Genomic DNA, 23,100 nt, shown 5'->3' on the forward strand with positions numbered 1-23,100 from the left:
GAAGAAGGGTCTCCCATTGGCAGATAAAAGCTGAAATTTCAGTGCATGAAACAATTTCATAAGCCTTTCTAACCAATAAGTTCATTTTGAAAGCCCTAAAACTTGGTGGAAATAGAGCAGGTTTTCTGTATTTTCTCCCACCTCAAGGATTCAGCAAAGAAAGCAGCATCTGCCACAGTACTGTGTCCTTGCCTACAAAACTGATCTCAGACAGCAGATGCAATCTGAGGCTTAGTTTGCACTCTCAATGCTGTTTTTCATCTAAGGTGTTGGGCTAAGATAAAAGCTTTAATACTGGACGCCTACATCCTGTTCTCTCAACCAGAAGTGAGGAAGTAGATTCTTGCCAAATTAGGACACCTTCCAAGCCCTGCACGATATAACCCAGGTTTTATTACTGCGTCAAAACTACAAGGAGATTGGTCTAATTTAATTCAATGCTCTGTTTTCTGAGTTCCAGCAGAAATACTCTTTAAAAGACAACAAGTAATTTTCCCTGAAAGGGCAGCAAGGAAGTGGGCCTTTGGAGGCATTCCGGCTGGCCACCAGTCACCCCGAGTCAGTCGCAGCTGTCGCAGACTTTGGTGGCCTCTAGTGGCTGTTTTGTCCACATCCCAAACTCATCACGTGATTTGACTCCTCAGATTCCATCTGCTCCACTTCCCATCCGTACTTGCTGGATCACTCCAAACCTGGCATCAGAGTGACACGATGCTATTGAGAGGTGCAGTAGGGGAAAGATAAAGTAAGAGTTGTTACAATCATCTTAGATGCCATGCACCCATCAAGATCTACCTGTCCACTTACAGTAGATTTCCTGTCACCTGACAGGTATAAGCAATGGCAAGGTAGCTCTGGTTCTTGAAATCATGTGTTTTCCATTGATTTTCTAACACAATTTCTTTTTAAGCCAGAGTTTAAGCTATGATGTCTAACAATGGAGTCAAGAAAAAGACGTGTCTTCATGAAAGACTAATCTTCACTTAACATTGTCTTTCGATTAGTTTGAGGACTTAAAAGTTACAAACGCAGGTTTTAAAGAATGAAATACTGAAGTAGTTCAACAGTTCTTCAAAAGCAACGATCTGATGTGTCTTGAACTGAATACAGAGCTCATGGGATCTGTAGACATTCCCTCTACAATGCAACAAATCAAACCTAATGGAAAGCAACATTCGTGGTGAAAGTTTTCTAAAAGCAGTCTAACTTTTCCTAAGTTGGGTACAGTTCTCAGATCCCACCACATTGCCAAATCACCCACAAAGCAGTGTGGAGGCTCCAGTTCAGACTGGATGAAATTTTTCTCTTCTGCATCAGGGAAGCTGAAGTCTACAAAGGCTTTAAAAGTTGTTCAGTTGAAGGGAGCGGAGACATTGGAATAGCAGGTTCCCAGACACTGCCCAGAACAGTTCTTGGTGTTCTCTAGGTTCATGGTTCATGCACAAACATCACAGCAAACCATTCTACCCTTCCCAAGAGGAAGGGCCGATGCAGTTTCTCAAGCTGACAAAAGGTTTGAAAATCAATCCTGAACTCCTGATAATTTTGTGCAAGTTCCAAATCCAGCCCGAATTACGAGCCATTCCTCTTCAGCCTAAGCAGATTTCCTGTCTCTGGTGTTCACTGGTTCAAGTGAAGCTCCCCAAAGAAAACGCTGCATCTGCCTTTGAGCAGTATCTCCCTGATGCTGCTGGACTCTAAGCGAGGCCAGAAGCAATTTATGTGCTTCCATTTTTGTAACAGACTATTCAAGCACAGTTTTAATTTGATACTCTTTATTATGATATCCAGGAAAACAACAACAAGGTGATTGCTTATTACAGCTTCCACAGACTGGGGCTCCAGACCTCATTGTCCTGGGTACACACACGCGCACGCACACATACGCACGAAAGACAACCCTTGCCACAAGAACTTACAGTCTACAGAAACAAAACAAAGATAATGATTAATCAAGAAACAAAGAGGAGGAATCACCTGCGTGACAACATGAGTTAAGTTTTGGCTCGGTTTCTAGTCTGGAGTTCAAGAGTTGAATTCCTACCCTGTTACAGTATTTTTATCACCACGGGCTGAATGTTTACCTGTTGATTACAACGCAAGATACAGTCTTTAACATTTAAAAGCGAATATAAGGAGACATAAAGCTCTAGACCATAATTTTTTAAGTGGTATACAGCAAAACTACAGTCTAGAGATTGAGAGATCTTAGGTGCCCAATTTCCTAAATGAAAAAGGCAGTGAGAGTGAACTGCAACACGCAAAGCAAAATCATCCTGGAATATCAACTTCTGTTAAACCGGACTGACTTAATTTCTTTTTTTCAATTCAGTATATCAAATTGCCTAACACTCTTGTGTGTGGCATGAAGAAGTTACAACTGTGTTGTGCTGAACGAAAATGCCTGACCTTTAATGTTAACCACAATAAATACGGACAAAGAACGAATACTGAAACGCTATTGAATTATAAAGCTACACTTTAGCTGCTCTTATTCTGCAAAGTTTCAGACACAAAAGAAGAAAAAGGAGTTGTCATTTCTGGCACTCACATCACAGACTTGCCATCCTCAAGCTGGATAAAACTAAAGTATCTGCAGAAACCTAAAATAAAAGTGACAGGACACATAGAAAGAGATCAAGAGCAAGTGTATTGGATTCAAAACTAGGCCGTATGCTTTTTTTTAAACCAGAAATAAGAGTTGTTGCCTTTTGAAATGGCAACATCAAAAGAGCTTCTCTAAAAGGCAGAAAGCAGTCAGCCTACTGCTGCTGCAGCCCAGCACTCCTCAGCCATTGCTCACCAAAGGGAATGGACAGTGGTAGATGCCCACAGCAGTCCCATTTCATCCACAACAGCACTTGCTATGTGGATGTGAGCTATATCCAAGTTGTATCGCAATTTATTCATCCTAAAGAGCCTCAGTTCCCATTAAGGAGGTTCTCATGACACTTAGCATATTGATGTGCTTATTTCTTTTGCACATCTGATCCAGAAACACTCCAGCACTGATCCTATTTTAGTTCTGAAGAGCACAAAAATTCCTAATTGTGTACAATTTAGGGTTATCAGATCCAAAACTGAGTAGTTCAGGGAGCACTGTGAAGAGGGGATACTCACCAGACATCCACCACAACACCTTACAGTATATGAAACAACCCACCAACAAACCAACAAGCATGGGCTAATCCAGTGCTCTAAAGATAATCCACAGCTCACAATGTAAGAAATTCAAATATGATGAACAGATGATAACTGACGTCAGTCCTTTGAAGTCTTTTTCTTTTTAAAGGATTTTCTAAATATTCCCCAAGCCTTCATTTTGTAGGACATTCTTATACCCTGCACCAGAAATAACCTAAATATTTGCATAACAGGATTCAGGCATTAAACCACAGCCTCCCCTCCAGATACCATCTCTGTATGCAGGCTCCCACCAGCCTGTAAATGTTACAAACATCACCACTGTCTCTACTTTGTGTTCAAGTCCCTTCAATACTGACATTTTCTAGAGAGAACAATTAGGACAGCAATGATCACCACTGCATAGGGAGCCTATTGAAACTGCCAATCTCCAACATTTACAACACAGGCCCAAAGGGCTGAGTCACAAATGGAACCAAACCCAAGTATGACCTAGGAATCAGCTGGTGAACTTCCTGAAAACAGGAAAACAAGAGAAACCAAACAACCCTCCCCTCCATGTACCAAGACATGCATACAGTGCAATTCTTGCAAGGCTCTCTGGAAGATCTCCTCCAGTACATAAAGTGTTGATTTGGAGAAAGAAAATACCTCACACCAAAACAGTAAAAAGCCCCATAGCTTCCTGGCTGTTAGGGAAAGTAATGTTTGATTCAGGACAATCTGCATTTTCAAAATCCCTATTTCTACACTGCCAGTATCCTCTGGCACTGCTTGGAAACCCTGATGACAGATAAAAGGTATCTCGGTACAGTAAACCACAATGAGTATTTCCCCTTCCCCCACAAGATCTGAAAAAAATCCATTAATACTTAATGGATATGGCATGTAGGAACTGCTAGAGAGACCAGGTCCCTTCTGGTACTGGTGACTGGAAACCTTCAAAGATCTCACACTGTAATTTAGTGTAATTTTTAAGCAACATGCTGTTGAAAGGGGCAGCTGCCTTAGAACCTGATTGATCTTTACCCTGCAACTTTTCTTCTTGCTTATACATAATTACTTGTAAAACTCTGGGGTTACTATCCCAATGGAAAAAAACCAAACATGTTTGTTTTCAGGTGCACCAGCTCCCTGGTCTAGCTCACCATGCAACCAGAAAGGCTTGTGCCAGCTAAGGCAAGGGACAGAACCACAATTCTGGCAGCAACCTGCATTACTTTCATGCTAGCATGGCTTTGGAAATCCTCCCTTCCCTTTCATACCATTTTTCCCCCAACAAAATCAACTCAGGCACAGTCAGAAATCTTCAAAGAACAAAGGACTGCAGATGTGTATTGACTCTTTTTACAGAAGTCCAATTACCTATACCAGAGGACCACACTGGTTATTATGTTTCTGGGCACTGTAACTCCATAAATACAACTAAAATTTTCAAAGAAAAAAGTATTTAAAAAAATACCAAACAAAGCTTACAAATAACTGCTGATTTTCTAAATGCATTATCTCAACATACAAAATTGAACTTCAGCATTACCTAAAGTTAGAAGAAACAGTCTATGCATTTTCTATGCTCAGCAAATTCCATCACCATTCCTAAGTTTGGGAACGGGATCACCAGAAAAACAGTATTTCCAAAGAGTATTTCCACATTCATGAATGATTCACACAAGAGAAATCAGTGTTTGCAACCAGTCAAGGAGAAAGTGTCCAGATGAAAACTAAAACTCTGAAAATTAATTTCAGCTGCTCTGCATTCCTTGTTTGTACTTTGAAATTAAATAGAACCACTTTAAAAGTAAAATACTGCTTTTGAGAGAATATTCTGGCACATAAACCAAACATACATCTGGGGGTCAAAAAAGGTTTGAAATAATCTGTTGCTAAATCTTTAAAAGTTTTGACAAGATGGGGCAAAGAGAAGGAGGTTTAAGAAAAAAAACAAACTCAACAAACCCTACCCACTGTCTGTGTAATTATTTAATTTAAATCCATCTAAATGGACAAAGCTTTCCCTTTGTGGGACCTGGTAATTGATGAGGATAAATTAACTACTGTCTATTTTATTTGGTGTAGGATATAATAATGAACTCCTCAGTCATTTCCATTTCTAATTTTCTTGATGCCATAATTAAGAAAATATGATTAGACAACTAATCTTCTTCCATCTTACTGAATCCCAGATTACAAACAAAGAGCCAAAAATGCAATAACATTTGAAAATCAATTTTAAGCAATTCAAAAGAAGTTATCCAGCCAAACAGTACTCTTACACTAAAACAAATAATATCAAACTAGAAATAGAAGTCTCAATATCTTCTAAGTTTATGAGTGTTTCCATCCCAAGGCAGATAATTAAAAATTACTGCTCTTGCCTCATCAAACATGATAAATATGTATTTTTAGTTATGAGAGAAGAAGCAGAAAATACTGGCTTCCAATACTCTAACCAAGTTCTAGAACAACTGTTGTTACTTTCTATTACTTGGCAGATACCAACAACTTCTATAAGGCAATGATGAATATTAAGCCATTGTGGAAACAAAAGTGCTTCTGTAAATATCCAAAGGACAAGAATGTCTGTCCATAAGGCCAAAAGGAGACAAAAAGCAATGTCAGTATTAACAGTCAAGAATATATTCTTCTGAAGTTTTTGGAAACTAACCTGAAGTTTACATTTCAAGACTACTGTGCCAAAGAATGAGGTTTACATTTGAGTTTGCCTTAGGGAAACAACTATTACAACCCTCAGACTCCTATAAGTCTTGAAGATCTCAAGAAGTACCTTAAATGCTCTTCATAATTTTTTCCTCCACCCTTTATGTTTCTTTCAGCCCCAGTACAACCAGATATCACAAGCAAACTGATTTAGAGTCCAAGCACCAGACTAGACACTTAAAATTTACCCCCTTTGGCTTAAGGTACAAGTTGAGAGCAAGGCACACAGAATCTGTGAAGGTTTTTCTAGAAACATCAGACACAAAACATCATTTTGAACAACAAGTATATAATGTACACGATTCTCTCAAAATTTCCGAGTTCCAGTTTTCCAGTTTCATGGTCAGATTGGACAGATTCACAGTTCTACCCCTTCCAATCCCAATACATGGGATCCCTACTTCTGCTGAAGCAGACTGGGTGTTTTACAGGGCACACTGCCCCAGAGTTCTCAAGCTAAGCAAGTACAAGTCTGCCAAGTCCACTTCAGGAGCTGTGAACCAAGTACTTGGGAATTGTGACTGTAATCAGCTGAAACATGTAATAAATTATACTGTAATAATTCTAAATAGCACTAAAGAACTGAAGAATGGATAGTTGCTTGTAGTGAGGATTTTGTACTAGAAACGTTTATTCTGAATAGTAAGCAATTGAACTGTAGAAAATACAGAATGCAGATTTATCACTTTGTTGGGTATAAACTCAATTATAGTAACAGTTTTTAATTAAAATTATTTTATTTATCAGGTTGATTGCTCATAATTACTCCTTAATCAATAAGCAGTTCAATACTTGGGTTAACTTGATAGACTAATTCAGCAACTTCTTAAGACTGCAATAACTGTCTCACTCATTCTCAAGTGAAACAGGTTGAATTATACCCATTACAAAAGTGTACAGAGGAAACATTATCTGCATATTAAACTGGAAAACTAACTGGACAAAGTTTCATAGTGAATACAATTATGAAAGATAATGAAAAAATTCTTAAATTTAGATTTTTCCAGTCATAGCAGAGGTCACAATAAATCAGTTTTAAGAAGCTGTAGCTTTTAAATATTTTTTCATAAAAATATATATAGAAGAAATCAAACTATTTCCTAAGAGAGGTGAAACAAAGCAAAGCAGTTAGAATAAAGGAATGTTTCTCATCACTTGATCCATTTATCTAATTCTGTCTTCAGGGGGCATTAATTGCCTCCCAAAACAAACACAACACTTTGTAATAACCTCCACCCGTACAATCAGGCAGACAAGGTTTCAGAGAAGGTCCAACACACACTAATTCTCCAAGATAAGTACACTCCAAAAGCACAGACAGAAGTGGACAGTGCTACTCAAATCAACTCCTTCTATGACCATACACCCTCCCTTCTAATTTTCAGGTAGCTATATATAGAGATAGCTAAAAGCTATATCTCAAAAAGGTGTTGTGCTCCTTGTAAGAGATTTCTAACCAATAAACAATAAGACTCTGCAACATTTCCAATTAGTTCAGTTTTGTTTTAATGATATGGGGCAATTAGAGCAGACATTGTGCAGCTGGTAACTACCAAATAAAGTGGCCTATTGGTGTGGTCTTGGAATCCCAAACTGAAATGTAAATTTGAGTCAAGGTAATTAACTGTAAACCCAGAGTATCTGAAAATGCATACTATATTTTTACTTCAATTTTGCAATACTTCTTGAGGAACTTGGAAAAAGTGAAGTTGGTAGAACAGTATCACCAAGATTACAAAAACTGGAAGGAAATAATACACTGCAACAGTGATCCTCATTAAGTAAGTTATTTCATCACAGTAAATATTTAAAAAAGTGTCAATGATTTTTAAAAAGTGTTGAATCCTCCCCCCAAGTATTTGAAGAGAGATAAACCTTTTCCCTTAGTCAAAATGGTTTTTTAAAAAAAGTTTCTCAAAACAACAGCAATAATCAAAAAACATGAATTGTATTTTCTTTAATCCATAATATCTCTAGTGCTGAAGGGCCATCCATGTAAAAAGCAGATTCTTTGGGGACATTAGTCAATTAACTTAATAAAACCCAGTTTTACGAGGATTTATCCTTCCTGCTGCGAGGCGAGTCTGCTCCGTTTGAGGTCACTGTTCCATTTATTCCATTTTCTAGAAAAAAGAAGAAAACACTTTTCAAATACAGTGAGACACTTTATATTTTATTACATTTTTGTGGGTCCTACTCAAACAGACTTTAACTTCTTTTCTGATGTACCTTCTTTGTTAAACCTCTTAATTATCATTCAGAGAGCAACAGTATAATGAAGCTTTTACAATGCGCAGTATTTAAAGTTTACTACAATAGATTCCAGTTTCCTGATGTGGACAGAAACTGAAGTGTGTGCATTATAAACATCTAGACTGAAAATCAAGACCAGTATGATATTTCAGAAGATAGTCTGTGAAAAGTCAAGTACAACTTGAATATAAGACGAGACGGTTCTGAGAAATTTTGGAGACACAGTATATACACAATTCTCTGGTACAGGTCTCAATTATTTATCCCACCTACCTCATAATTCTAGCCAAAATTACACTCCTTTGCTTACCTTTACAGGCATCTGATACACAGAGGAAATCCTTTATACACAGATGTACTCACAATTTTTAAAGCACATACTTTAACATACAGAATTCATTTACATTATGATGAAGATATTGACAAAGACAAGACAGACAGAAGTAAAACACCAGTTTAGATTTGCAATGAGTATGTGCAGGTGGAAAGTGTTCAGGATCAGGCACCTATCTAAGAACACAAAGCAAGGACGTGTTTCCAGCTGCAGCTCTCGACTTCTGTCCCACTTCAGGGCTAGAAGATCTCAAGAGGTTTAATTTGCTCAACTACCACAGTGATGATTTGCTAGCAAAACATCCCCCTAAACCAAGAATGCACAATCTGTGGATTTACAATGCATACAACTAGTAAAGTGGAGCAACGTGATACCATTGGGAATTAAAAGTACCCCCTTTATTCAGTTTCACCACAACCAAGGAAACAGATGTTGCCTGACAGCAACCATATTTATAAAACAGATCTAAAGAGCACAGTGCATAGCCAGCTACAATGCTTGCAGCTTAACATCTCTGCTCTGACTCCTATCATTAGGACTTAAAGCAACAGCTGCTTGGTTTTGGAATGCTTTAAAAAAATTATTACATATATATATATATTTATACATTTTTACAATGAACTGGTTAAACTTATTTTTTCCATCTGTAGATGTGCTGAAGGTTGCTAGAGTGTGGCCAGTGTACAAAAACAACTGTTAGCCTCCCTTTCTCTCACAACACCCAAATGCTCCCATTTATGCAAACAAGAAACAAAAAAAAAAAGGCAACAATGAGAGCCACACACGAGCATGAGACCAGACACAGGCCCGAAGAGTTGTCTGTTTGACCACATATCTGGCTGTAAATGACACCACTATTTAAAGCCTACATAATGTGGTCTTTGGATATTTCTGAAAATTATTTTTAAATAAAGAAACTTACAAACAATTAATTAGACCCAAGCCAGCTAACTGAATTCGTATTTTCTTAAACAGTTTAGGTAGAGCAAAGAACATGAATCAGCACGTGGCTGGATACCCAAGCTACATCACCAGCAGGATTTTTCTGTCATTTCTTGCTTTTGCCATTGACTAAAAGTAACACATTCTATTGTGCCCCGGCTCCTAAAAAATATACAACCACAAAAAAAACCCGAAAAGAGAGTGTTTTAAACAGTTCAATTGCATATATTACTCCTTCAAAAATACATCCTTTGCTGCAAGTGTGCTGAACGGACAACCTAACAGGAGTATTCAAAACAGAAGAATTTGAATGAATTGAGTTCTTTTATTTCCATTTAAAATAAGGAATAAAATTCTTCAGTGTTCAAGACAGGCATGGCTCAATTATTTTATTAATTAAACCACAACTCCAATGAACTGACTTCTTCACTATTTGTTTACCACTTGCAAGTCTCCGTTGAAGGTGGGCGAAACCCAGCAGATTCACTAAACTACATGAATGAAATAGATTAAGGGATTTTAGAAAGCTATTACATTTCTGACTCCCTGATTAAATCATCATCAAGGCACATATTTTAAAATTATTTGACACAAAAGACTTAAATTAAAAAAACAGTGAGAAGGCCATGAACATGAAGCTCTGATTAAACAGGTCACTTACATAGGAAACTACCTTCACTCAATTATATATAAAAAAAAATCCAACTGGATTTTCAGATGACCAAAAAAACCCCCAAGACTACACAAAAGCCAAGTTGTGATAATTACAGATCACTTAAAGGGAGTGCAGCAGTACTCTAAAACACATAATTTTAATAAAAATAGAAACTTGGGAGAAATAAAAAATTATTGATCTCCAGTGCAAATGGTCTTGACTCACATTACTTTCAATAGATCAAAATAGATCAAAAACAGGTTGGTAATACATGATTGGGAGAAAAGGATCATGCTGAAGAAAGCCTTTGAAACAACTAATGTCATTTCAAAAGAATGCAGAAGTTATTCAAGCTAGCAATTAAATACACAGAAGTTGAACTGTTGGTGCAACAGATATACTGAAGTACAGGGATTTAAGTTTTTTTTTTTAAAAAGAACACAATTTTTTTTGAGGAAAGAGCATTCTCTTCATCTCTCATAACATTTCCATAACAAGGGTGTGGCATAATTAAAAAGTCAAACCTGGACTCTTCAATTAATTTCCAAACTCTTTGACACAGATTTAGAATAGTAAGGTGTTATTATCTTTCCTTAAAGAACTATCAATTTCTGTTTTTTGTAAAAACAGTCCAACACAAAACTTTTTACAGTGTGGATCATCAAACCATTTCTTTGCTCCAAACCCTCAGAATTTTGTGGCAATGAAAAACCAGCTTGAAATCCACTGCAAGAAAATTTTACAAATAAATGTCTAAGACAACAGATCTAAAATTGCATCTGTTCCCTTTACATAAGATAACAAAACATAAGCATGACACATTTTGTTCAAGTAATGAAATGAAAGAGAATAAAAATATCATGCTGCATTAACTAAAATAACCCAGTAATTCCTTAGTTCGGGCAGTTAGAAAACCCAACAATATATAGCGGTTTTTCTTAAAAATCTATTCTTCCCACGGTAATATTCACCAGTACTGCTTCTGTAGCTGAGTCATCTCAACTCAAGTTAAACACAAAATGGTTCATTTGCAACCCAAAGCTGGTTTTGAGAACTCAAGGCAACAGAAAAACTGAAACTACAAACCTCTTTCTTTTCTGGAGGTCTTTCCTTTAGCTGATACAAACTTCTTTTTCACTGACTGAGGCTGAGAAGAAGAATGCTCTCTCCACCTCCGAAGCTGGAAATTAATGAACTTCCACATCATAAATGCTTGAGTCATGCAGATGGAGGCCAGCACACTGATTCTAGAAACAAATAATAAGTTTAATCAGTAAGTTTGCCTCAGCATTCAAACAGAAAAGGAAGGTACAGCATCTCAGGTTTTTTGGCAACTTCCACTCCCTCCTCCTGGTAACATCCATTTTCTAAGCCAAGAGTTTGCTTGCATAGGGCGACACTGGGCTTAAGCACAGATGATCAAAACTAGATAGAGAGTGATGGTGAAATCTTTGCCCATCAAACTAGCAAGTACTAGGTTTCTTTCCTGCTGTCTTTCTCAGAATCACTCTCAGGGTACCAGGTAGTAACAGCTGAAAATGGTTCAAGAGTGTCTTGCAGCTCAGAGTACCAATTTTGCAGGGTAATGCCGACAGCATCCAAGTTTCAATAACTTATTTTTCTGCATTCCTAAGAAGACCAGGCAGCTGGATCACCAGCAGCAATAGGAGCCATAATAAAGGCAGAGAAAGGGGCAGTAATCTTTAACCAAGACCAAAGCTGCTGTAGACACAAGGCCTTGACCTCTAAGATAAACTCACAGCAATCATATCTAGAATTCTATTTATTAACTTAAAAACATTTAAAAGTAGTATCTGTAACTGGATATCCTTTTAATTCTGGTGGTTTGGTTTTTTCATATTTTTTTTGGTTGCTTGGGGTTTTATTCAAAACAAAGAAAAGATGAGTAACCAGTTACAGATTTCTCAGCTGTAGACTAAATTCTGTCTTACATAAGCTATTCATATCGATCCCACTGGTCGCATGAAAACACTAAAACATTCAGAATTACTGGCATTAGTACCACACCATTTACACTGTGTATTTAACACGGGTTTGCAGCACATGCTTAAGAACTGTTCCAGGTTAACTATACCTAACAGCCAGGATATTGAAGTTCCCAGTACTGAAATTCAGCTGCTGATCTTCTGCTCTTGCCAGTCCAAAGCCAAAAGTGAGGACTGAGAGAATCAAGGTGAGAAGTCTTCCCAAAACAAAAAGAACTGCCCACAGTGAAAATCTAGAAATAAAAACACCACAAACACTAAATAAACTTTCCATTCAAAAGACATGCAATAACAATGTAAATGCTTACCCTTCACCATGCAAATTTATTTGAAATGCAAGAACTTCTCTAAATACATGATTTTGCACCTATCTTAAATGTATTATCTTATGAAAACTGATTTCAACTCAATGGAAAGTGCTTTCCAGTACTATTAGAACAAAAGTACATTTTTAGTTCTTACAGGGCTGTCTGTATTAGCAACCTATCCTGTTTTTTTGTCTACAAAACTTTAAAAAAAACCCATGTTAGTACAGATTGAGAAATTTTATTTCATTTAATACTGCTACTAATATTTACTTAAATAGGCTAAAACAAGGTAAAAAGTATATTGATGGTATAGAAATAGAAGTACTAACATTAGTCCAGAGAACTGTGGTCGCTTAAGAAACATTGTTTGAACTTCCTTGTAATTTTGGTTTCTGGTTAGTTAAATGCAAAAGGCTCTAAGACAGAAATTACATGAATTTTAAAGATAAAGACTATTTACCCTTTCTGGTATTTTTCATCACTGAAGTAGAAAAGACGGGATATGTGGAAAAGAAATTCAACGAAGTAATGCAATACCAGAAGAACAAGTCCAAGATGGGTCAGACTATCAAAACAAATAAAACAAACATTCAGATATTTTGTTAGATAATTAAGACAGAGAATGGAACCAGCAAAAGTTTAAAACTGACTTACTTCAGGAGATAGGCTCCAGCAATATGAAAGAGGTAAAGTCCAATGTACACAATCTGGCGAAAGATATCTTCCTATTTGGAAGGAAAAAGTGACCATGTGTTATACACAATGTTATACAGTATTGTACCATGTCATCTGTTATTAAAAACTATTCCCTAGTCTTGGAAATTCTTCTTGGTGTATCAGCTACCTTAAAGTGGCCTAGTCTGACACTGAATTACTCAGCCTGGATCATCTAATTCCACACATAACTTATTGCTCACTTACCAGTAATATTCAGCATCTTACATATGCTACTGTGAGAAAAGGCATTAAACATGGAAAGATGCTGTTTAAAAGGATCCACTTTTATTTGTTATGACCACTGTGAATTTATATTACAATACTTAGCTTGTATGTATTACTGAATCATCAGATCCTACAGTTCCACATGTTTTCTGCCCATCAAATTGTCAGATTGCTACAGAATAAAATAACAGTCTACAAATCAAAATGAAAGGTTTTCCAAGCGTTGACCTCAATTTTAAAAATTCAAGGCCATCCAAAATTGTAGCAGACTGTTTCTGGCAAATACAGAGAATATTGTTATTAACCAGTCATGTTAAAGCACACGGTCCCACTTTAAGTCAGGCTTTAGCCAGCCCTATTAAACTGAACACTTATTTGAGATGAAATAATAAAGAGAAAGACACACAGCACATGGAAAGCAGATTGTGCCATCTGTGAATAGAAGAACCACTGAAGTATGCCAGATCACAATAAAAATCTCTTTTGGAGTGGTAGCAGAGTATATTCAGTTGTGCTTAAGAAACTCCTTTTTGGAAAGATTCTCTAAACTTCAAGCAAGGATCTTTAGTTTTATCTTGTATACATGTAATTAAAGAGGCCTAAAATTTAATCTTACAAGAGCTATACTATGTTATTCAATACTCAGTATCAAATCCAACAAACCCACAGAATCAAACAATTGTGACAGCAGCAAACATCATACTCATAATACACAAAGAGCAAGAAAACAGGTGGAAAAAGATCTACTCTAAATTATCTGAAAGAAAATGAAAAATTAGTTATTTCAGATAAAGATACAGTAAGTACAAATGGTCAGTTTCTCCAAGCACAACCAGGACCAGCCTCCAACACTTTAACTTTAGAACTGAAATAACATTTAAACAGCCCATGCTGCCTGCTTAGACAAATTGTCAGAGACTGTGGGCCTTGTGGAATAATGCACGAGATATACATGACTATAAAGGAACCAGAGCTAAGAAGTTCTTTTCCTGTTTATGGCAGCAGGACAGATAACTAGACTTGAATAAAAGCAGCCAGTTCATTTAAGAGAAGGAAAAAGGTAAGGAAGCCAAGATAGCAGAGGTTAAGGCGTGGTTAAAGAAATACCAAGTATGAACTTGCTAAAACAAATTAACTATCACTCTTTAAACTTAATGCAAAAGTCAGAGGGCACAATTTCAAGCAGTGACCAAGTAAAACACTACTACTCAACATTCAGCATCTAGGCCACAGCTTTCTTGAAGTTATTTTAAGAAAAATCTCCACACTTGGCTGTGAAGTCAAATTTGAGCGGTATCACTAGCACAATAGGGAAACATCAGCTGCAGTGCATCTGCCAAGCAGTATTCATACTGCATCTGAGCAGCATAAATCAGTGCACCTCGTTACTATTTTACTAAGCCTCTTCTAGGCTCCTGTACAAAGACCTGGGGTTATGTAACACTTCTGTTTCATTTTCTTGAATAAAGCAGAAACGGCAACAGAGATGCAGCCCAGTCACAGAATGGTGTGGGCTCAAAGATACCTTTGCAGATCACCTAGTCCGAACTCTACACCATGGGCAGGGACATCTATCACTTGACCAGGTTGCTCAAAGCCCCATCCAGCCTGACCTTGAACACTTCAAATGAAAGCAAATTCACAGCTTCTCTGGGCATTGTGTTCCAGAGTCTCACCATTTTCTTCGTAAAGAATTTCTTCGCATCTGCTCTAAACCTACTTCAAAATCATTGTTCCTTGTCACTAGAGACCCCAATAAAAAGTCTCTCTTCATCTTTCTTATTAGGCCCTTTCAAACAGTGAAAGGCCACAGTAAGTTCTCTTATTGAGAGCCTTCTCCAGCTTGAACAACCCCAGCTCTCAGTGTGCCTTCACAGGAGAAGTGCTCCAGCCCTCTGTCCATCTTCATGGCCCTCCTCTGGACCTGCCCAAACAGTGCTGGGGACCCCAGAGCTGGATGCAGCACTCTAGAGCAGAGCAGAGGGGCACAACCCTTTCTCTCTACCAGCTGGTCACTGCTTGTTATGCAGCCCTGCTGACACCTGGCTTTTTGGGGTGCAAAGTTACATTGCCAGCTCATGTCCCATTTTCATCCAACCATTTAAATGCCATTTAAATCAAACACCAGACTTTCATTCTCCTTTGATGTATAGAATTATTCACAGTTTATATTCTACACCTATATCATAATTCATGAAGCAACTGTGATTTCAATTAGCCTATTCAGACTATCAATTTTGAGAAACAAAAAAAAAATTAAAAAAGAGTTGAAAAGAAAATCTCACAATCACTTGCTCTAGGGAAAATTCTTTTAATGGATGAGAAACACTAGTAATTTTTATTTACGTAACAGATATTCAGCAATTTTATTGCAATTAGGATTTAACTGAAAAGAAAAGAAGCTGCCTTGCTCTGGAGTTCCTCCCATTTACATTTTGAACTTACTTTTTTAGTTTTTTGAAAGTACAGTTCTGGAAAAGCATGAAACCAGTATGCCAACTGTAAGATGTAGAAAAACTTCATTTGAAACCTGTACAATACAGCAAGAATTGAAGAATATTATTTATTATGAATGAAACTAAAACATTTCAGAAACTTCTAGTAAACTCATTTTATAACTGTCTCTTAAAGAAAGAAAAACTACAGATCCTTCATGCCAGCCAATTCTAAACTAATCTTATTAATAACAAAATCATTAAGACAAAGCTTGTGAAAACATAATTGATAGCCTACATAAATAGAACTTTGTATGCTACAAATAGTCAAAGAATTGAGCCCACATAAATACAACTAAAAATGCATTAGTGACTAATATAGTTTTACAAACTACTTATTCTACACAGATTGTACATGACACACCCTAGGCTTAAAACACTCCCTCCTCTCCCCCAGCAATGCTCTAAGGAAGAGGCCTTACGGAATCAGAGTGTGTGGATAGTCCCTCCACAGAGAGGTCGGATCTGATATATAGTTCTCCTAAAAAAAAGAAAACAAGAAACAAAAACCCCAATAAATGCTCTAAGATGTTACTTTCTAGTCAGAAATAATCAGAAATAATGACTGGACACATATGTATGCATTTATGTATATGCACACGTGTACACACAAAAATACTCACACCTACATACACAAGTAAAAGCTGCAGATCTATAAATTTTCTTTTTTAAAAATCCCCGAGAAATCACAAATAAACAAAACCAAACCAACCCACAAAACAAATCCCCAAAACAAAAGACAGTTCCTAGGACAGTGCACTGGCTTAGGAAAATAAAAAGCAACCAAACAAATCAAGTGATTATTCAAGATAGAATGTCCTTATGAGATGGAAATTATCCCAGGATTACTACAGCCACAAGTCTTCTCTTGTAAACTGCCAACAAACTTTGGACTTAACTAAGAGGAGGAAAGGTTCTCCAGGAGTTGTTATGCTAAAACAAAAACAAAGGCACAGTCTTCCCTTTCTAAGAGCTAAGCTCATATTCAACCACTAGCAAAGAGTATGTTACCTAAAAGCACACACTGACCTGAGGTTACAGCAATCTGTCATACACCCATTCCCTAAACTCCAGAATGCTGTGTGTGGTGTTTTCTAAACATTTACGTTAATAAACCAACACCAAAAAAAACCATTTTACTTTGTTATGTTGTTTAATTCTCTGTAGGTTATCTTACTCAGTTTGACAGTAAATCAACTCAAGACTGAGCAACAGTAACACTACTGACTTTATACTCAGTTATGACTACAACTTACATAGAAACCCTTAAACTTGTCCCCAGTTTAAAATTAAAACCAGCTAAAACCAGAAAAATAAGCCAAAAACATATTTAACATCAACATAAGTGAATTTTTTGAAATCTCATAATACAAACAGAAGGCAAAGCATACTTACAGAGACAAGAATACTCGTTCCCCAAACACAGGAGAAAAGGTAGAATGCACTAAGTTGCCCAGACTCGTTGAACTTGCTATGCTTTGTTTTTGAAAAGTGCATTTTCCTGTTAATTTTCTGAAAAGAAAGTCCACTGTTATTTATATGCTGCAGTACTTCACATTTATTTGGTAACTGCATTAGAGCATCTGGAAGTTTTAATGTATGTTTTTACAGTTTAAAATTGTAATGCAGAAGTTTACTTTCAAGTTAATAGTCTTAAAGTCTAATTAAAACCCAACAATTATCTTGATGAAAGGAATGAATATTTTGTACTTACATCCAGTACATACTCCTGAATTATAGCATGTATGATTATTGCTACAAGCATGTAAAAGAAAATTGTAGCCAAGTCTTTGATGCCATAGTAATAGAGAGAGATTGTTTCTGCAGATTGTTCTTCTAAAAGACAAACAGAAATAACTGTTAGGCACCAATACAGTTTAATGGGTTAATAAGTTTATTTCTCAGAGTGAAACCTTTCAGACAGAAGTAGCTTGTAGCCAGCTGAACAAATAAAAGTCAAATTAAACTGCCACCATGAACCAGGTCACTAGACTGTTTATACTTATCTTCTCCATCACATCACAAACTCAACTTCACTCTGGAAAGATGCTATAAAACGAAAAACTTAAGTGCACTTAGGGAGCTTACCCAAATACACCGAAAGTGGACAATAAAATATGTTAAACTATCACCCCACTTTGACTTTAAAGATTGTCACCTGAAAACTCAGAGTCAGAATTCATGTGAACTTATCTACCAGTTAGATGATGTTTCAGCACTAATGACAAATCCTGCAGAACAGAAACATTAACTTAATCAGCTAAAACAGTGTTTTAATAAAAAGAAAGTGAAATCCTTGGAAGTAGCTCATTATCTACTGAAATTAACAAGTCTGGAACACTAATAATGTCTGATACACTGTCTCCTAACTAACCCCCTGCAAGATACATACCTGTGGCAGGAATGGTAACATTATACTGAAGTGTAACGAAAATGACTGCTGCTTTTGCTGTAATCTGAAAGAGAAAAAAACCAAAATTGCTGTGAATTCCCCTGGAAATAAACTACATTAAACTGAAAACATTTGCCCATATTTTTGGCACCCTTATCCAGCACGTTAGTCTCCTCCCAAAAAACTGACCAACTCCCATTATCTCACCACTGCACCTGACTTTCCAAGGGCAGCACACATGGTGTGGTCTCTATAGGTTTGTTTACGGAATACTCAACCTGCCAAATGAAAGATCCTTGAAAATGTTACTTACAAACGGCCTTTCCTACAACACTAACATGAAAACACATGCTACAATTCTGTCTTTAGTCCATACTGTATTATTACATTAACAGAATGCACAATATCACAGAGTCTCTAGACCATGATGCATTCAGCAGTGGCTGAGAATAAACTTTTTAATAAAGTACTTTTTTATCTGAGAAAATTTGAAAGCCAGTTATCATATTCATAAATCTGTGGGTGATCTAAAAAATGTGGACAGGGAAAGAAAAAAGGGATAAACAAGAGAAAACAATTTCAGGCCAGTGGGATACCAACTCAGTACAATTAGCATTCTTTTGACCCTGGGGATCCTTTGCAAGAAGCATAAAACAAATGAAATTAAATTTAGCAGTAGTGGTACTGCCCCTTTATGAAGAGCTGAGCTGTAGGAAAAACCAGAATGAATAAAAATAATTTGAAAAGAAGATGTTGTCCTAATGGTTTTCTTTGTGAGAGTGGGGATATTCTAAAACCCTCAATATATAAGATGGAGTACAAGTTCTTATTTGTCAATAAGCAGAAACTTGTTTTTTACTATAATACATCTTCGTTGAATCCCAACATGAATCAACATGCCCTAAGTGAGGGGAAAAATAACTGTACTTTACCATATTCATGATCAGATGGGTTCTCACGGCTGCAAAAACCCAGCATCTATATGGTAATTAATAGGGCTGACAGAAAACGTGAGCTCCTTTAGGAATCCTGGAAGGATATGCAGAGTGTCTGAAGATAATGACTAGGTTACTACTTGTATTAATTATTCACAGGCATGAGATTTTTAAAACCAGTGCTTTGTCAACAAGCCCTCGATTTTCTATGAAACCCTGAATACGTGGCAGACTGCTCAGATCATGTAACTTCAGGGAATCCAACTAGTTTGCTCAAATTAGTGAAGTTGCCTCGGGCTCCCTATTCATCAAGAGAGCCCTCAGAGGACAATTCGAAACAGTATTAAATTCTGAACTGCCCTTTGAAGACTCTGGCAGCTACTCTCAATTCTGGAATTGCACAAGTCAGGCAGTGTAAACACCTTACCACACCAACACTAACCACAGCAAGTGATTTCCAGCAATATATCAAAGCATTAAAAAACTGCAACATACTACATCTGCTCCAACAGTGACACATGGCCTTTTTACACTGGGTTAGAAAATACAGTGGGTTAAAAAAAATTCGAAACAAAAGAATTCAGCACATTCAATCCCCAAAAACCCTCTAACCCTACCAGTAATACTGTTAATACAGTAAGCCTGATGGAGGCACAAAAAGTAAGGGCTTAGGTTTACCTCTTTAACTTCATTCCCCAGAAAATCACCATATAACAGCTATCTTTATGATTTGTGATAGCAAACCCAGACACAACAGCGTAGCTGGTCTGCCCCCGTTTTATCTATCTATCTATCTATCTATCTATCTATCTATCTATCTATCTATCCATCTATCCTAAACCCACTGGCCTTTACTGCTGAGCTGTGATGAAACACAACATCCAACAGCTGGATGAAACCATCCCTATAATGAAAAGGTCCACAACCCTTAACAAATCTCTAAAATAAACGTCTGAACAAATGTCTAAAATACCAGAAACGTTTGGTCAACAGTGTCTTAATTTGATGACCGGTGATCTTAGATGACTGATAACATTTTGGCAGTCACGCAGGTTAAGTTAACCTTTCCAGCGCCAAAAAGGCACGTTTGAAAACATCTGCATTCAACATGGGGGCCCAGAGAGCGGAGGGCCTGCAGCAGGGCCGGCGCTCAGGCCGGAGGGAGATCTCCCCTCTGCCGCTGCCAAAGCTCGGCGCATTCCGAGGCGGGAGGAGGCGGCGGGGGTGCCCATCCCATCCTATCCCAGCCCAGCCCAGCCGCGCGGCGCCTGGAGCCGCCGGGAGCCCCGGGATGCTCGGCGGGCGGTGCGGGGGCGCGGGCAGGGGGACCCGAGCGGCGGCCGTAAGGACACGTCACCGCTGCTTTCCTTTCGCTTCCCTTCCCGCCGCGCCGCCCGCCGGGAGCCGTAGTGCCGGCGGGGCCCGGCGGGGCCGCGCACACAAAGAGCGGAGGATCGGCCGTGGCGGCCGGGCCTCGCCCCCCGCCCCCTCCCCGCCGTGCCGCGCACTCCTCCCCCCCGCCCCGGCTGCCACGTAACCCCGCCGCCCGCAGGAACCCCCGCGGCCGCGGCGGGCAGCGCTCCCGGTCCCGCACGGCCTCCCGCCCGCGGCGGCGGGGGAGCGGGACCCGCGTCCTGGTGGTAGCCACGGTTGCGCCTGTCCAAGCCGAGCCGGGGAGAAGGGCGTTCCCGCCGGGGAAGCGGGGATGCGCCGCGGGGAGGGTGCCCGCGGTGATTCTCGGGCGGGGGTCGGCTCCAGTCCCCGCGTACAGCGGGTCAGGCGTGGGCCGGCGGGCAGGTGCGCCGGGGGGCGGCGGCTGGCTGGCTGGGCAGCCGCAGGGCTCCGCCGCAGCCCGCACAGCCTCCCCTGCTGCCGCGGCACTGCCGCGCCCTCCCTCCCCTCCAGCACCGAGAGCCTCCGGTGGAGCGGGAAGAAGCGGGAAGAGGACCCCCGGCGGGGGCGTCGGTGCCGCCTCACCTCGAACATGAGCCCCAGCAGGAAGATCATGGCCATGCAGGACACGATGTCCGCATGGTTCTGCACGATGAACTCGTGGCTCAGCACAGGCGGGTTCTTGTTGCTCTTCTTGCGGATCGCCATGGCGGGCCGAGAGCTGGGCGCCGCCGCCGCCGCCTCCCCGCTGCCAGCACAGCTCCTCTGGCCGCGGCCAGGAAGAGGCGGAGGGGAGGAGGCGGCCGCGCAGCCGGGGAATGGCAGCGCCGCCGCTCCGCTTCCCCCGCCCCGCCGCCAGCAGCGCCCCTGCCGGCCGGCGGCGCCTCGGCCCGCGCTCCGCCCAGCTCCGCCGGCGCGGCGGGGGCAGCGCCCGCCAGTTCAAACCCGCCAACCCGGGGCTTGCCAGCGCGGCCGAGCCATGCCCTGGCACCCGGGCAGCAGTGCTGCGTCCCCGGCAGCGCCGGCCGGATACTCACTGGCGATAGCCCGAAAGCACCTGCCCAGCTTCACTCTCCTGCCGAAAGCAGCAGCGACAGGAAACGACCGTGCGTCTCCTCCGGGATCGCGACCTAACAGAGCGGGCTGCCCCTGGTTCGGGTCGTGCCCCGGAGCCGGCCTGGACTCCACTCGCCCCCGGCATCTCCCGCTATCCAGATTCACCACTGATGTCTCTCTCCTCCACCAGGGTTCTGGCTAAGTTTGGTTGCCATCAGACCAATGCCAGCTGGGCTCCCGGAAAGCGTGAGGAGGCCGCGCTGGCTGGGCTCGTTCTGGGTGCCACCGAGTGGCAGCCGCACGGTACCGGGTGCACCGTGGCAGCAACACTCTGCTCACACAGTACTGGGTAGCCAAAAAGAACAGTAACAAGGCATCCAATTCCAAGAAAGCAGATGGGAAGAAAACTAACCGGGAAGTAAGTAGAGAGCGAAGAGAAGCTAGATGTGGATTAAAAAAGAAACAACCCAGCAACAGAAGGATCTTTTCAGGTTAAAACGATGAACGAGAACGTCTGAGAAATCAACGCTGATGCGGCGCTGATCCAAGCTGAATTCAGCCTTCAACCCTCGCAAATATGCTATCTTTATTATTAAAGCTTCTGTTAGGCAGATACTCTCTGTGGATATATGAAAAATACAAAGAAACTGACTAATTTATAGCTGAAATTTAGTGTTGTCAGAATGGCTTTTGTTGCCGGCAGCTTCTGAATGAATACAGGGCAAGAAATTAAGGTGTAGCTATTTGCTATTGTTTTGCTTTGCCATAATTGAGAGTGTGCATCAAATTCATTGTGTGAGCTGTTTTAAATAGGTTGGTTTCTTCCAACTGTATGGAGCAGTGACTCATGGAACAGATTGATCAGTGAAAGACCAGGTTTTTCAACTATGAAACATCTTCATCAGCTGTGTAGATGCTCACAGGTTTTCTATGAATTTATAACGAGACAGCTATATTTGGTGTCTGGAGATTATCTAGGACACTTAAAAAATACAGAAAAAGCTACAGAAAAATTTCACAGCTGGATATTTTTTAAAGTTTAAACAGAAGCATTCATATTTAAGTCCCAATATGTTTTGTATTCTAGAAATGCCTTAATCCCCTGACTGTACCAGTATTGTGCAAATATAAAGTAAGCAGGACATTATTTCCACAATAACAACGTGGAAGTACTGCATACAGTACAGTCATGGATGGAACATACTGTACCTGTGAAATACACCAGGTTGGAATAAAAATTGCACTCCTTTCTGCAATATAAGTCTGCATCTATTTCCCATCTCAGACTTAAAAGAAATCAGGTCATCTCATCTACACAGAACATAACAAACAGGACATAACTGGGACAAGATATGCTTTCCTCAAGCTTTAATCATCAAGTGCCTTGAGTGCCTGGCTAGATATTCTGTCCTACAGGCCCTCGGTTTCAGCTTGGCTATGTGTCCTCATGACACACTCCAAACGGCTACATTGAAATGGAAAACAAGGCAACCTGTTGCCTCACCTGAAGTTTCCACACCTTCCTTTT

The 23,100-nt window shown here is 39.8% G+C and overlaps 1 protein-coding gene across 2 annotated transcripts; it reads right to left on the bottom strand.

Annotated features, from left to right (window-relative positions):
- Positions 1–7,344: 7,344 nt before the first annotated feature.
- On the bottom strand, positions 7,345–21,356 carry TRAM1 (translocation associated membrane protein 1). 2 transcript variants are annotated; one of them, XM_014883534.2, is made up of 11 exons: positions 21,102–21,356; positions 18,190–18,253; positions 17,512–17,633; positions 17,193–17,309; positions 16,220–16,278; positions 15,748–15,832; positions 13,015–13,085; positions 12,821–12,925; positions 12,142–12,285; positions 11,133–11,293; positions 7,345–7,985 (listed from the first exon to the last, which is right to left on the bottom strand). In XM_014883534.2, the coding sequence occupies exons 1-11, from the start codon at positions 21,222–21,224 to the stop codon at positions 7,912–7,914; spliced, it is 1,125 nt and encodes a 374-aa protein (XP_014739020.1). In that variant the 5' UTR covers positions 21,225–21,356; the 3' UTR covers positions 7,345–7,911. The 2 variants fall into 2 exon arrangements, with proteins under 2 accessions (XP_014739020.1, XP_088032245.1); XM_088176119.1 differs by lacking the exon at positions 21,102–21,356 and adding an exon at positions 20,098–20,482.
- Between the last annotated feature and the right edge of the window lie 1,744 nt (positions 21,357–23,100).

This window comes from Sturnus vulgaris, chromosome 1, assembly GCF_052056855.1.
Source record: "Sturnus vulgaris isolate bStuVul1 chromosome 1, bStuVul1.hap1, whole genome shotgun sequence".
Taxonomy (NCBI): Eukaryota; Metazoa; Chordata; class Aves; order Passeriformes; family Sturnidae; genus Sturnus; species Sturnus vulgaris.

Coding starts and splice junctions, on each gene's coding strand:
- TRAM1 (XM_014883534.2), bottom strand. CDS start 21,224: ATGGCGATCCGCAAGAAGAGCAACAAGAACCCGCCTGTGCTGAGCCAC. Junction 18,254..21,101: donor TGCTGGGGCTCATGTTCGAG/GTGAGGCGGCAC, acceptor TTTCTCTTTCAG/ATTACAGCAAAAGCAGCAGT. Junction 12,286..12,820: donor GATGAAAAATACCAGAAAGG/GTAAATAGTCTT, acceptor TTTTATTTCTAG/ATTTTCACTGTGGGCAGTTC.